Source organism: Anolis carolinensis, unplaced genomic scaffold (assembly GCF_035594765.1).
Source record: "Anolis carolinensis isolate JA03-04 unplaced genomic scaffold, rAnoCar3.1.pri scaffold_10, whole genome shotgun sequence".
NCBI classification, from domain to species: Eukaryota; Metazoa; Chordata; class Lepidosauria; order Squamata; family Dactyloidae; genus Anolis; species Anolis carolinensis.
In genome coordinates, this window is record NW_026943821.1 from 7786936 (window position 1) to 7803089 (window position 16154).

At 43.0% G+C, this 16154-nt stretch overlaps 1 protein-coding gene and 1 long non-coding RNA gene across 5 annotated transcripts in view; one reads left to right on the top strand and one right to left on the bottom strand.

Annotated features, from left to right (window-relative positions):
• Nucleotides 1-14996, top strand: part of LOC100557448 (cation channel sperm-associated auxiliary subunit gamma) — a 64570-nt gene extending 49574 nt beyond the window's left edge. For 2 of the 3 annotated variants that reach the window (XM_062962381.1, XM_062962383.1), the window contains 10 exons: nt 551-631; nt 800-856; nt 1836-1992; nt 2251-2314; nt 3451-3549; nt 7587-7685; nt 7898-7990; nt 8638-8737; nt 10565-10691; nt 13931-14996. In XM_062962381.1, the coding sequence (XP_062818451.1) occupies nt 551-631; nt 800-856; nt 1836-1992; nt 2251-2314; nt 3451-3549; nt 7587-7685; nt 7898-7990; nt 8638-8737; nt 10565-10691; nt 13931-14061 (1008 nt within the window). In that variant the 3' untranslated portion in view covers nt 14062-14996. The remainder of the gene's footprint in view (nt 1-550; nt 632-799; nt 857-1835; nt 1993-2250; nt 2315-3450; nt 3550-7586; nt 7686-7897; nt 7991-8637; nt 8738-10564; nt 10692-13930) is intronic. The other variant, XM_062962382.1, reaches the window with a different exon arrangement.
• On the bottom strand, nt 488-10567 carry LOC134293772 (uncharacterized). Of its 2 annotated transcripts, none has more exons than XR_010000730.1 (2): nt 9541-10567; nt 488-1139 (listed from the first exon to the last, which is right to left on the bottom strand). It is a non-coding gene; the product is annotated as an uncharacterized LOC134293772 (long non-coding RNA). The 2 variants fall into 2 exon arrangements; XR_010000729.1 differs by lacking the exon at nt 488-1139 and adding an exon at nt 4257-4987.
• Nucleotides 14997-16154: the final 1158 nt, after the last annotated feature.

Below are 16154 nucleotides of genomic sequence, written 5' to 3' on the forward strand. Positions count from 1 at the left end.
ATATAACAAAATAAAACAACATATCATAACACAATATAACAGTGCAAAAATAATCATATACATTACAGCACAAATCAGAGAAAACAGTAAAAAACAGGGCGGGCCACATGAACACTTAATTAAAAACTCGGGAGAGAGAGACATAGGAATAGGGGGAAACAGGGAAATAAAATGGTGGAGCAGTCTAAAGGATAAAAACCAAGGGGAATGGCCAGAGCAATATATTACATTTACTCCCCAAAGGCACATCGGAAAAGCCATGTTTTTAGATCTTTCTTAAAGGCTAACAAGGTGGGGGCATGCCTAATCTCAGTGGGCAATGAATTCCACAGTCGGGGGGCCACAGCAGAAAAAGCCCTCTCCCTCGTTCCCACAAGACGGGCCTGGGACAGAGGCAGTGGCGAAAGAAGGGCCTCCCCGGATGAGCGGAGGGAACGAGCAGGTTTATGGTAGGAGATACGGTCCCTAAGGTAGGTGGGTCCCAAACCATCTTTTTGCCTTGCCTCACTGCTTCATCCTTTCCTTATAACAACAACAACAAAACCCACAGGTGGCAATCACAGACAGTGGCAAGTACCCTTGGCAAAAGCTCAGTGGGAAGGACCTGTTGAAGAGCTCTGCTAATTTAAAGGTAAGAGAGCAATCTTTATCAACCCCAGATCTTTAATCTCAGTTTCTTTCCTTTTGATTGTAAAAGTGGAGCTCTTCGGTTAAGGCTAGCATGGCCCATCAGATACCATTTGGTGTGCCAGACTAGCCATTCTCGAGAAATGTGTTCAGTTTGTTTTGCTTTTCCCAGGTTGCACACTCAGGAATGAACTGCTACCATTACATGGATGAGGGACCACAGATAAAGGTAAGTGTGGCTGCCTTCCTGATGGCAAGGAAATGATCCCTATTCTGTCTTTCTGCAAGAAGCCTCGAGAAGTGTAGAAGTAGTATTTGATCTTTAGCAGCCCTGAAACAATGTTTTTTTTAAAAAAAAACTTTGATATTTATTTATTTATTCAAATAGTCATACTCTTTGTTTCGTACAGTGCAATATTTTCCATCTCTGTTGCTGTTGTAGATGTTCTTGTTGCTGGATGGACATCTCTTAGGGTTGCTCTGATTGTGCTTTTTCTGCAAGAGATACCTCCCTTAGAAAAATGGGAAAAATATATTACTGATTTGCTAACAGTAGATGAAATAACTGTACTCTTGAAAGGAGAATTATTAGAGAATGTGTTAATGAATGGCAACTAGGTTTTCCCATATCTGGCATATACTATTTGAGCTGACATTGTCATATAAATCAAAATATTTCTGAATTTCCTTTCTAATTCTTTATCTGGCATGTTCAAAAGGTACAATTATGGTGTCATTTATTATATACATGAATCTGTTTCCAGTAGTTTTTTTTTTTACTTTGTTGCATGTCCACCACATGTGGTAAAATGTGTTCTTTTCCACATTTCTAACATTTGTCAGTGCAGTTACACATCTTTGTTAAAGATAGATGCATTTTGTAGATATTTTCCTTCAGGTTCTGGCATGCCGTGTATTTCATTCTTCTTAGCAGCCCTGAAACAATTTCACTGCTCATCTCTCTCTCTCTGCTGTTCTGCAAACCTTTCTTCCCTTCATCCCTTTGCCATGGCACCCTTCTGTCTGCCATCTATTCCTGCCCTTATCCATTAATGCCAGTCACGTTCGGTGGGACATTCTGTGTCCAAGAAGGAAGATTCCTTGCATATCACTCCAAGCCAGCCTCCCCTCCCCTTTCTCAAGATTTTCTCCCGATTCCACCCAAAAATACAAAAAGCTTATATTCTTACTTTCTGCCTACGTTTTAGGGCAGTGATACAATCATCATCAATATTGGATGTCCTCCAGGCAGAAGGCTGGCTTTTGACATCACTTACACCAAGAATTACACTAGCGAGAAGAACAAGCGCTACTTTGACTGTGTGAAGCCGGACCCTGAGATGCCCTGCTTCTACTACAATGATGGTAAGGACAGCGGGAGGAATACCTGGATGCCATGAAGCGAGCTGGGAAGTCGGATGAGTGAACGGACATGGGTAGAGGTCTATTTGTTATGGCAGAAAAGATGCATAAATCCAGTGATTCCTCAGCTAGGACAAGCAAGAATTGATGCTTGATTCTGGTCAGAAAGACGATTTCAATAGAGGATCAGTTCAGCCTGCTCCACTTGGAACCATTCCAAGCATTCAGCATATTTGACGCTCTTTCTTTCTTTCTTTGCAGTGTTTTACCCTTTCTTCTTGATCCAAGACATGGTGACAGGGCACTCGGGGCGTTTCAATGGAAGGTGAGGCCTGAGCACAGCGTTGTGGAAATGTTGAGTTGGGATGAATAGATTCTCAAGCCCTGTGGGGCTGTGGCCTTTTTGTGGTGTATGTGTTCTGTTGTGCTCCTTGCATCTAGCATAAGCTTCTCCATGCTAGCTGTGTAATAATAAGCCTCCCTAATATGTGCAGCACTCTATCTTAGTTCTGAGAGAAAAGAAAGTACAAATTATTATCATTATCTTCCTCTTCCTTCATAGCCCTCTCTGTCAAATTCATTCTCCTTCACTGAGCAACACACAGTTGTTCCTCTAACCCAGGGGTCTTCAAACTTTTAAAGCAGAGGGCCAGTCCACAATCCTTCAGACTGTTGAGGGGCCGAATTATCATTTGAAAAAAAAAAATGAACAAATTCCTATGCACACTGCATATGTCTTATTTGTAGTGCAAAACAACAACAACAATGAAAGAACAGTACAATATTTAAAAATGAAAACAATTTTAACCAACATAAACCTATCAGGATTTCAATGGAAAGTGTAGGCTTGCTACTGGCCAATGAGATAGTCAAGTTAATTAGGATTGTTGTTGTGTGCCTTCAAATCATTTCAGACTATGGCTGAGCCTAAGTCTAAAATTATTTATTTATTTATTTACTACATTTATATCCCACCCTTCTCACCCCGAAGGGGACTCATAGCAGCTGTATGTACATACAATATATTATATTATTAGCATAGCATAATATTAGCATTATATATTACTATATTGAACTATACCACTATACTGTAATATTATATGTAATATATAACATAATATTATTATATGGTATTAGTATTATATTGTATAACATTATAATATTTTATCACTATTATATGTATATACAATATATTATATTGTTAAAACTTATATAAAAATATTATATTATAAAACTGAGGGCGGGGGCCAGGTAAATGACCTTGGAGGGCCGCATCTGGCCCCCGGGCCTTAGTTTGGGGACCCCTGCTCTAACCTATACCACTATCCTTGCAATAAAGTGCAGGCTAGGGATGTAACTCCAGAAAAAAGGAGTGAAAATTTTGTCCCAGATGTTCAAAACTTTGCGCAAAAACAAGACTTGCAAACTCATCTTCTTTTTCTTCCCCTTTTTTACTGACAGCTATATCTTCAGCATTATTGGTGGGGGAGCTTTTTCAGTAGATAACATCGAATACTTCACCGAGGAGCAGCTTCTGCTTTACAACACCATGGTCGGCAGGTGCGTACAAAGCACAGTCACACTTTCCTGTCATTTCTGTAGTAGGTGATTCCCCTGCAGCATTTGGGGGACCTTGTGGTCATACAGGACACTGTTGGATTCAGGCTCTCACCAGCCCAAACCAGCTTGGCCAAAGATAGGGGAGGCTGGAAGTTGTACGTGTCAGGATTTGTAAAATACCTGGCATTTCTTAACTACATGTAAAAGTGCTGTGTCCCTGAAATCAGAGTGTGGCAGCTGATGTAATGGCAGACATATTAAAGTTGTGTTCTCCCCGATGAGGGTTGATGAGGGATGGATAGTGGTTGTTGGAGAGAGTTCGAATGTTGCTATAGAATTGGGGTGGGGGGGGGGGGGAGAGAGAGAAATTGTAAAGTTTGTATATATTGCATGCACTGTATATACTGCTACAACGAAGAAGGGAAAAACCTTCCTGCATATTTTTTGGAAAGAACAACTGTGTTTGTATGTTCTTGTTCTGGAAGAAGTCCACTACAGCTATCTGTGGGTATTTGGTTCCATAACAGTTGTTTTAATATTGTATAAAATCTCTGACAGTACACCAAATGCTTGAAATGCCACAAGTTTCCTGTCAGAAATATTAATAGATATTTTTAATTATAAAAATGTGAGTCAAGCACTGAATGGGTTAAAATGAGTGCAATGGCTCAGCAAAAGCAGCAGTTCTGTCAAAACTCAGACGCCAATAAGAGAGCAAAACAGAGTTTATTAAAGCAAATGTCCAAAAATAGCTCAACAAACACAAAAAGGCTTAAAACACTTAACTTTCAGTGTTATTAAGCAGATTGAGCGAGAAAAAACCCCCAAAACAAAGACTGGCAAATAATCTGGATTAACTAGAGATATAATCCGGATTAAATTTAGAGTCCTAGAACTTGACTCAAGAGTTCACAATGGGCCGAAAAACTAGGGCAAAAACGAAGACAAGCAGTATTGAAGCCCACAAACCCTTCCCAAAACTTAAACGTTCAAAAGGAGTTCAAAATCAAACAAACGCCCAAACTGGGCTCAAGGACTCTCAGTTAAGAGCAAACAAGCCAGCGGAACAGCAAGACGCTGGCAAGCCCGCAGCAACCGCTGCAGAAACACACGCCAAACCAGGAGTTAAAGGAGCGGAGCAGGAAAGCGTTGTTGAGCCGGTCCGGAGTCGGGATAAGCCAGCAGCACCAAGCTGTTGTAGAAGCAAACGCCAAGCCAGGAATTAAAGGGGCAGAGCGAGAAAGCGTTGTCAAGCCGGTCTGGAGTCGGGATGAGCAGTCAGGCAGCCACCGAGTAGAGAATGATGCCAAACCACGATTTGAGAGTGAAGAGCAAAGCCGAGTCAAGTTCCAGTCCAAGGTCCAAGAGGTTGAAGTCATCCAAGAAGGTCACAACACGAAATGGCACAGAGAGCCAAAGCAACGAGGGCGAACAGCAGCTAATACAAAATAGTAATAACAGTGCTGTGATGACTCATGGGCCATGTAGTACCGTTCCTAGTACTATTGTGGTAGATGAAGCGGACAACTTGGGTTTCCCACCGTTTCAGCCAGAATTGGAGCCCTTGCGCCTGCAAGATGTTTGCCCACAAGAAGTCAGCCAAACAAGCCTTGAGCAGAAATCTCCCCCGTTTTCTCGCCGGGATAATTATAATCGAGATAGAGGCGCTAGGGAGGCGAATCGCAGAAGCGCCAGAATTGCTGCCAGACAATTAGCTGATTAAGCCTGTTTCCCTTGGGAAATCTTAAGGAGTCATGCATCTGGACACAGTATGGGTTTCATTTCTTGTTCCCCAGGGAAAGTGTTCCTTGGTGGGAAAACAAGATCCTATATAGGTGTTTAACCGCAAGGGAATCCTTGCGGAGTCAATTCGTCAGCTTCGGGAGTGAGATCGTGTGTGGACTACGCTACTCCTGTTCCTTGTTTCCAGGACCTTGTTCTTGTTCCAACCCTGCCTTGTTCCACGGACCTTGCCACGGACCTCGCCACGGACCCTGTTCTCGTCTCTTGCTTCTTGTTGCCTCAAATCCAGCCTTGTTTGCCAAGAATCTATTTTGCTCTCCAGCCTTGTTGTCAAGCTCCATTGGACTAAAGGACCCTGTCATTTCCCCACACTTTGCTCGGCAAAGTGTGTGTTTCGGTTATTGGATTATAACTTTGGACTCTAATATCTCATATTGGACATTAATTTCCTGGACTATATTTGACCTTTCTTGAAAGGTCTCCTTCTGAACTTTATTCTTCACCTGTTTTTATTGACTTTATATATTCCTTTAATAAAGATATTAGATAGATTCTGGTCTCTGCGCATGGTTATTGGTGCTCTGCAGCCTGGGTTTTGACAAGTGCAGTCCAGGAAAACCCACATAATTCTAGCCCTCCGTTGCAGAATAACCCAGATTAAACTTACATCCGTTGCAAAGTCCCAGTCCAGTCTTCAGTAACACACACAGGAAACCCAATGGCGCCCAGCAACACCTTGCCACACGCAAGATATAATGGCCAAACAACCCCAATATATCCAGGTCTCCCTGGGCTTCCAAATTATCCATGCCCAAAGAGCAGGTGTCTCAACTTCTCAATCTGAATCAGAACCCCACACAGCCAATGCCCTTGGGTCAGGTGTTCCGAATTCCTCATCAGAGTCCCAATCATCCTGCCCATGCCCAACTCTATCCACACCTGTGGACCCCCTCTCACTCCTCCAAGCAGACCAAATGGGATCTGTTTCTGAAGACACCCAAGCTTCCCCAGCATCAGCAGCATCCATGGGCCCCAATTATTCCCCAAGCATCTCCGGTGCCCGTGCCCAGTCCGTGCCCGGTTCCTCCGTTAATACTTGTTCCCCAGCATCCATTTCCTCTTCCAGATCCCCATCTGAATCCTCCTCAGAAGACTCCCCATCAGTCTCCCTGACCCTCTTCCTAAACAAATCCTCCAACGAGCCCTCCTCGCGAGGGTTTTTCCTTCCTCTCCTGATCCCACCACTATCATCCACAGTCCCCGAAGGCGCATTCACAACAAGTTCAATATAAGCAGGTGTGTCTGTAGCTTAGTAGGCTTCAGTGTTAGTAGTGTGAGAGGGGCCCCAGTTTGAGAGCAGCCCCAGTGTGAGAAGGCCTCAGTGTGAGAAGTTTCATGTGTGAAGGCTGCTGTGTGTAAAGCTACTGCGTGAAGATCCTGTATAAGTTTGGTGTGAGACGAACCTCTGTGAGACCGAGGCTGTTTATCTGCATGAGAAAGAAGCCTAGTTTGGAAGCAAAGAAGAAAGTATATAGGATTTTTTTTATATTGTGGAAAGCTTGTTTTTGTAAATAGTGTAACCATATTATTTTTGCTACAAAGAAAAGCCTTCTAAGGAAGAGATAACATTGGGCGGTGTGTTTTTGTTCTTTTTATCACTTTTGGCTACTGGTGCTCGATCACACCTCTGCTAATAAGTTACTCTGCTGTGCATTTATGGGGAGGGTCTTTTGTTAATAAGCCCACTTGCTCAACATTTCCTACTACTTGTTTAAAAGCATGTCTTGTGACACCAGTAGCCTATCCTAGAAGACTAACCTGAAGTGAGACCATTTAATATATTGATGATAGGTTCTAATCAAAGTCTCGAAAGTATCTTCAGAAGAGGAACAGTTTAACTTGAATTGCTCTTGGAGGTTTTCTAACTCCAATTCAATCCAGCTTTAGGCTTGATTTTGCTGCCAACATAAACTTGTTTCCTCAATTCATGGACCTGTACCTATAGATACTCTTTGGTTTCTTAGTGGTGGTTCATATCACCAGTTGAGGTATCCGAGTGGGTCAGCTGCAGATCAGAAATTAGACACATTGATATGGTGGTTCTGCCCCGATGTATAATATTAATTTCAGAAATGGAGGGGTTTCTGACACCACCACCCCTTTGAAAGTATTGGACTTTAGCGCCTGGCATTCTTCCCTGTGGATTAGCCTGTTGCTATAGTCGAGCAACATCTGGAGGGCTGCATGATTCCCAACTACGCCCAACTTGGGTTGTTTTCATTTTCTTTTCCTAGTGAAACAAACAGTCTCATCTGGCTTAGGTCTGATGGTGAAGATAACAAGACTGATGCTGACGGTTTCAATGTCTTCTCTCAAAACAACTCCGGGATACTGTAAGGCTCACAGAGTGTATTTATTCTGATTCTGCCTCTGATTTTCATCCTGAATAAAAGAACCATCATAGCTGTATTTGTTTATTAAATCTCCCTTGATTACAATTTTTACCTTTCCTCCCTGTTCAGCCTTCTTTCCTACGAGATATTATCTAAAAGCTCTCCTGGACTCAATTCTGAAATGCAAATTAAACTCTTTCTTTCTCTCAAAGGTGGGTCTGCCAGCAGAATTCTCCCTGTCACGACATTGTTCCCACTGGTGCCTCTGCTCCGGATTACTTTTTTGTGATGAAGGTATCAAACAGGTAACTGTTTGCTTTCTGGTTTATATTAGTTTTAAACTCCGTGCCATTTATAACGTAATGTATTATGCTTATAGGCCATTTTTCAGAGAATGCAACTCCTAAATCATTTTACAATTATTATAAGTGGAAGCAATTCACAGTCAAGGCAATTCAGTGGAATGGGAGCACTAAATAATTTAAAGTAATTGACTAAAATTGTTATAATCAACCAAAAGGTATTTCAGACTGAAGGCATGGCTGCTCCTCCCTTCAGAGTTTATTTTTATTTCTCTAAGAATGTATGAAAAATATAACCAGTATCTTCACTAGTAATAGGATAATAAATTAAAAATCTCTGTTTATGTGTTCATGTGTATGAGGGAGAAAAGGATAGAAGGGTAAGTATAGTGGTTTTATATCCATTTTTGTTCCAATTTATGGCAACCCTATAAAATGAGATTTTCTTGACAAGATTTGTTCAGGGGATTTGCCATTGCCATCCTTGGAGGCCGAGAGAATGTGACTTGCCCAGGATCACCCAGTGTGATTCTGTGGCTGAATGGGGATTTGAACCCTCATTTTGGTAATGTGAGGAGGGGAAATGAAAGAGAAAAAAGAGGATCTTCTTTCCTGCATTCAGCCTCCTTTTCCCCTTTTTGCTTCTGCAGGGGAGTGGACCAAACCACCTATTGTGACTATGCCTTGGAGTTCATCGTCCACATCCACGGCCTGCGCCTTAGCTATACTAGGGCTCTCTATCTATTGGAGGTAACAACAGCTGGGCCTACATGCTTCTTGGCATTTATTCTCTAGAGTTTGATGTGCGTGGTATGCCTCCACCAGTAGTAGTTTATTCTCTTTAGAGTTTACTTGCTCTGCTGTCCAAAAATGTAATGCATATAGACCCTGCCTTCTCACTTGTGGTGTTAACATGCTTTCAAAACAACTCCTACTGTGCTGGTACAGCTGTACCAGAAACTTCAACTTAATTTTCTTGCTGCAAATGTTTGCAATCATAGGACAGGCCACCTGTCAATCACCATTAAGTTTGGTTCCGCCCCTTGTTCAGGGCTCTGGGAGGGAAGGAGCCATTTTTTAGGTAGTCTCACTTAGAAAGCTCAGCTATAGGATGTAGACCAGCTCGTCCCGTAAAAAACTTCATATTTCAAGAACACCAGGGATATTGACCGTCCGGGGATACAGAACAACAGCACAGAAACATCTGCAAGCCTTGGCTGGTAGGTCCACTCGACAACCAGACGCACTTTGAGTCAGCAGTGGGTCCCAGACCAGTTCGGCCCAGATAATAGATAGCCTGGGAGAGGTTATAAGAGGGTTTTCACAGTTATTCAAAGCCAATCGCCTGTCCCTTGGGGACAAGACTCCTTGAAGATTTATTATTTGTTCGTCAATAAAGACTTTGTTATTTCTTTAAAGACTTCAAGGCCATCTTTTCAGGGAAATTCCTCAACAACCTTTCTTTAGGCACCCTGGCTTCCTGCTGGGCGTAAAGTGTACGTCCTATATAATAGACAATCAGTAACAGGCCCAGCGCGTGACAGAATACCTACCTTCTCCAAGGGTTTTCTTCAGAGGAGGTTTGCCCTGGACTCTCCATGACTAGGTGGGGATCTGTACTCTCATTTTCCAGGCAGACTCTCAAGGAAATCATAAAAAGTATACCATGTATAGGCAGTCCTCAAGTTGCGAACAAGATAGATTCTGTAGGTTTGCTCTTAAGAGGAATTTGTAAGTCAGAATGGAAGATTTCATCTCACTTTGTCCCTGTGACTTTGGAATGCCCTCTCCAGGGAAATGAGACAAGCACCCACCCTTATAACATTCAGGAAGCAATTGAGAACTTCACTGTTTAAACAGGCTTTTTAAAACAGTGGCTAAAAGTATCAACCACTCCATGGGACAGGATTTTTGATGGGCATTAGGACATAATTTATAGCCTTGATACTTTGATCATAGGAATGGCTGATTTTAAATGGCATTTACACACTGGTTTTAGAGGGCCTTGCATTTTATATTGCCTATTTATTTATGTTTTGCAGGATTGTATTATATTGTTTTATTAACTGATATGTGATTATTGTCAATGTTATATTATTTATGGTATTTGTTTTTTATTGTAAGCCGTTCCGAGTTCCTTCTGGGAAAGGGGATAGGATATAAATAAAGATTATTATTATTATTATTATTGACACAACAACATAGTATGACACAGAAAACAAGATAGATATGCTGAATTTCGTATCACAAAATCACAAGTTGAACACTTTCCAAGCGTTTAGGGCTGTGTGATGTATTTTCGGATGATGCGCGCAGATCCCAGTAATTATTTATTATTATTATTATTATTATTATTTATATACACACACATCACACACAAACACACACAGGCCAAGTATTCATTTCCAGGGTGGCGTGAGGAGACTAATAGGGCATAGGGGAAGGTGAATGACAAGAGCTGTGGGCCAACCTGGAGAGGGATTCCACCACATTATCCATTCCCCCATCCTGAATATTTCCTCTCTTCTCATCTTCTCTTCCTTCTTCATGTTGCTTTATGTCTTCTCCTTCTCCCAGGTATCGATGGCTGTCATCATAGGTGTGCTCATCCTATACATAGCGATCCTTACCATGGCTCCCACATGCAAGAACTACTTCAGCAGACTCATGAAGAGGATGGAAGAAGCATTGGCCTTTCGGACAGGTGAGTTGTCAAAACAATGCATTGAATGGTATGAAAAAGGAGAAACATGCCTTCTTTTTAGAGTCTTCCTGATACTTCTGTTACCTTGAAGGCTTTTTGAATTTGTTTTCCCATTGATATGCTCATGTCAGCAACTCTTCAGTTATTGGTTTGCCCACCTACAGCTTACTGTCCTCTCCCTGGATTGTAGGATTGATCATTTTTTTCGCAATAGTTCAATTTTTCCCCCATAATTGATCCATTCTTTCATAATTGTGGTCTCTTATCTTGCTAAAGTGCTGAAAGAATAGGGAACTAGGTTTCTTCCAAGGCACCACAGTTGAGAACCAGAGCACAAGTATCTAAGCAGTACCAGAGTGTGTTCAACATGGCCAAAAGTTATGAATGCGGAAGAACCCCAAAGTGAAGAGTCTGCCTACTAAGAAAGATCCATCTTGCCCCATTCCTCCAGTGAATTGAGTGTAAACCCCATTTGCCTTTGGGATTCAGGTTGCAGTATAATTGAAGTACATTGAAGGCAAAGGGAGAAAGAGAGGAACGGGAACATTGTAAAAACAGCTGAAAATGTGGAATGGCAGAGAATTAATAATAATAATAATAATTTATTTATATCCCGCCACCATCTCCCAAAGGAACTTGGGGCGTCGAACAGAACACTCAAAATGTGACATACAAAATACAACAAGTGCACAACAAAATATAGATAATAAACAGTCAACACAACATCACAAATTCACAGTCCCCCTTGGTAGAAACAATAAAATACAGCAATTGCTGTAGATAAAACAGCAGTAGTCGATCTCAAAATTGTAAAGTGCAAATAAAGAATCTAAAGGTCCTCATATGTATTATTAAAGAGTCTAAACATGATCGAAGGCTTGTCGGAAAAGCCAGGTCTTTAATTGTGTGTGGCAGGTTTGAAGGCTGGGGGCTAACCTGATCTCCCTCGGGAGGGCATGCCAAAGCCAGGGGGAGGCCCAAGAAGGCCCTCTCTCTCAACCCCACCAACCATACTTGAGACAGAAGTGGGACCGAGAGGAGGGCCTCCCCGGTAGATCTCAAAGCCCATGCTGGTTCATAGAAAGAGATGTGGTCTCGAAGATAGGTTGGACCCGAAGCATATAGGGGTTTATAGGTAATAACCTGCACTTTGAATTGGGTCTGGAAACTCATCAGCAGTCAGTGGAGCTGCTTTAATAGGGGCATGGTGTGCTTCCTCTAACCAGCTTCAGTTAGTAATCTGGCCACCGACCTTTGCACTAACTGCAGTTTCCGAGCCATCTTCAAAGGCAGCCCCACGTAGAGTGCATTGCAGTAGTCATTCTAGAGGTAACTAAAGCATGGACCACTTTGGCCAAGTCAGGCTTTTCGAGGTACGGTCACAGCTGGCGCACACGTTTTAATTGTGCAAAGGCCCTCCCGGCCACCACCAACATCTGAGCTTCTAGCTTCAGCTCTGAGTCCAGGAAGACCTCCAGACTGCAGACCTGTGCCTTCAGAGGGAGTATGACCCCGTCGAGCGCAGGTTGCCATCCTATACTCTGATCGGCCCCACGACTGACCAGGAGGACCTCTGTCTTGTCTGGATTAAACTTCAGCTTGTTGGCCCTCATCCAGTCCATCACAGCTGTCAGACACTGGTCTGTGATCCAGGAAGCTTCCTTGGAATGTGGAAAAGAATAGTAGAGTTGAGTGTCATCTGCATAGAGATGGCACCCAACTCCAAAACTAGATGACCTCACCCAGTGGTTTCATGTAGATGTTAAAAAGCATGAGAGAAACAATAGAACCTTGTGGGACCCCACAGGTCAGTGACCAGGGGTCCAAGCATGTCCCCCAGCATCACCCACTGGATATGGTCATCCAGGAAGGAGCAGAGCTCTGCAGAGGGGTGCTCCCAAGACCCATTCTGGAGAGCCAACCCAGAAAGATACCATGGTCGATGGTATCAAAAGCTGCCAAGAGATCCAAGAGAACTAGCGGGGACACATTCCCCGTCTAGTCCTCAGCTGAGGTCATCCACCAAGGCGACTAAAGCGGTCTCTGTTCTGTGCCCAGGCCTGAAACCAGACTGCAAAGGATCAAGATAGTCAGTGTCTTCCAAGAAGCCTTGGAGTCGGGAAGCCACCACATGCTCCAGAACCTTGCCCAGAAAAGGGAGATTCAAAATAGGCCAGTAGTTATTGAATATTGAGGAATCTAGGGATGATTTCTTAAGAATTGGTCTTACAATTGCTCTTTTCAGGCTAGTTGGTAACTGTCCCTGTTCCAGTGAGGCACTAATAATCCTCGTAAACCACTCGGGCAATCCCCCACTTGGCAAGTTTGATAAGCCAGGAGGGGCAAGGGTCTGGAGGACATGTGGCCACTCTCACAGTTCCAAGGATCTTGTCCATGTCATCAGGCCGAAGTAGCTGAAACGAATCCAACAAAATAGGACAGAGAGATGTCTCTGGTACATCTATTGGAACTACCATAAAGCAAGTGTCAAATTCGGAATGTGTCCGAGCGATTTTGTCTGCAAAATGATGGGTGAACTTGCCACATTCAGTCGCCGAGTGACCAGGAGCCTCCCCCTGGGTGAAGGAGTCCCCTGACCACTCGGAACAACTCAGCTGGTCCAGCCGAGAAAGCCTTCCTGGTGTCCTTATTGCCATGACGTAGGCCCTAAGTTAGGCTCTAGCCTGTGTTTGGTTGGATTCGCTCCGAGGCTTCCGCCAGTCTCCACTTTGCTCGCTTCATCACTACTAGCTCCCCAGTAAACCAAGGAGCTGAGTTGACTCTGCTAAGCGAGAGAAGACATTTGGGGGTGATTGTATCCATCACCCTGGCCATCTCCATGTTCCAGAGGTCGACCAGAGCTTTGACAGGATCATTTGCCGGCCTGATAGCAAACTCCCTAAGAGACGATAGGAATCCATCTGGAACCATAAGTTTCCTGAATTGGGACTGTCTCTGCCAAAATGAGACATTTGAAGGATGTGGGACTTATGGCCATTTCTCTTGCATTGCAAGCAGGAGAGATCCAGATAACAAACCTGTTATCAGCACCAACTGTGCTAGTATGTTCACCATTTACCATTATCTAATAGTCTGAGTCTGTCCCAAGGTATGCATGCAGATGTTGATGGCATATCTAGCTCTCCTTTTCTACACTGTCAGTCCTATTCTCCACCGTGACAGCGATTTCTGGAATGTATTTCAAAATGCCTTTTCCCCCTGTCTCTTTTTATTGCCAGCATCCAGCCTCACCTTCACCTCCTCATTCACTAGCCAATCGTCGCTGCACCGTATTGCCTCCGAAGGGGTCCGAGGCAGCTTCGCCAAACCGTCCAAATCAAATGTACCGGAAGCCTCAGGGACACAATAAGGCCAGCCAGCTAATTTCCTGCGCTCCTCTGCCTATGATGTGAAGGGCTCTTCTTTTTCTTTCTGGAAGCAGAGGATTTCTGGGATGAGCAAGTGACTGTCAGCATTGTGGCAATTTGGTGACTATTGGAGTCTTTGGGGAAATGTGGGAGACTTGGGAGATGGCCACAGCCTCCTTGAAAGTAATCCCCAAAAGTTCAGTTATGGATCTTTGTGCTACATAAAACCGTCTTGGAGCAGGTCACAGGAGGCATTCAAAGGAGTCATAGGAAGTGTTCCAGATGCCATTGGTTCCCTTTAAAATTATTACGACTGTTTAGGACAGGCATAGACAAACTGCGTCCCTCCAGGTGTTGTGGACTTCAACTGCCACAATTCAGAGTCGAAGCCCAAAACATCTGGAGGGCTAAAGTTTCCCTATGCCTGATCTAAGAGGTAACCTATAAAATCCACTCTTTTAAAACCACAGCCAGAAAGGAAAATTGTATCTTTCCCTTTCTGTTCTATTTACTGGTCTACTCATTGATAGTATAACCGTACATACATTTCATTTTCTTGCCTTGGTATTTTCTTACACACTATGGCCTGGCATAGAATTATTCCCGACAGGATTGAATAGGTAAGATTATAAATAAATAAAAAACAAGTTCTGTAACATCCACCTGATGAAGTCTCTGGTCCTGCATATCCTATTCTTGAGCTAGTTTGAGATTTCAAAAGTGCTTTGTTGTACACTGTTTATGGCCACCACCCCCACAAAAAAACCCTACACCTTCTTCCCAGCTCCAAAGGTTTCTTGCTAAGAATGCAGATTTCTTTTGAATTGTATTCTTTTTAACTCTATGTTCCTCTAACTTTTGTTTCTAAGTTTTATATATTTATTTATCTTGCTTGGAATTTGAGAAAACTGTCTAATTCAATAAAGACTTAAATTACTGTGGAATTTGTTTTGAGAAAAAAACATCTCCAATAACTGTAGAATGTAGAGCAAATCATAACAGAGGTGATCCCTTTGGCAACAACTAATACATCCCTTTGACAAGAGAGTCTTCCCTACTCCAAGGAGCTTCCAACTTGTCCCATGTTCTCTATGAATTTGATATTAATCGAGAATACACATACCCTTCATTACCCAACTTAAAATAATTGTGACCTTTTAACTACAAAGTTAGCCCCAAAATATTTTTTTAAAATGCAGGTATATATGCATACAGCACTCAGCACAAGAGGGCACTATATAGATCAATGGTTCCCAACCTTTTTTTTATTATGAGGGACCACTTTGACCAGGGACCACTCTCCAACATTAGTATAAAAAGAATTTACCAATCAGTTTCTGGTCAACTTTAGAGTAATTTTGGCTATTTGGAGTGCTGATTCAGAAAATTGCAGTGGATAGACCACATCAACTCTAGTTTCTGATACAGAACATATGCCATCCATGTAATATGTTCTGCTCACCCATGGAAAACCATCTAAATCTATATATCTTCTATCTATCTATCTATCTATCTATCTATCTATCTATCTATCTATCTATCTATCTATCTATCTATATAAGTGAATGTTTGTATGTTTGTATGTGGCAGCTTTCTGATTGGCCGCCACTTTCACAGGCCACTGTGACCGCCAGGAATCACTGACATGGACCAAACTTGGCACGCTTAACCCCCATGATGCACTTTACGGCCTGGTGCCGTTGGCGGGACGATGGCCCATTGGTGATGGGATTTGTAGTACTTTCAATCGCTACGACTCCCACAGGCCACTGCGATGCCCAGCAGTGATGGAACTGGACCAAATTTGGCCCACAGAATCTCCATGAACCTCTTTCCGTCAGGGGGTAGATTGGGGGAGGATGGACCAAGTAGCTTCACTCACCTCTTCCTCTGAGAGTTGTAGTTCACCCTTAAACAGACAGCACTGAACCCAGCCGACTTCGGATCTGGACCAAACTTGGTACACTGCCTCATCATGCCCAACTGAGCATACAGACAGGGTTTCAGGGTGATTATCCTTTGCCTCTGGGAGTTGTAGTTCACCCTTATATAGACAGCACTGAACCCAGCCGACTTCAGATCTGGACCAAACTTG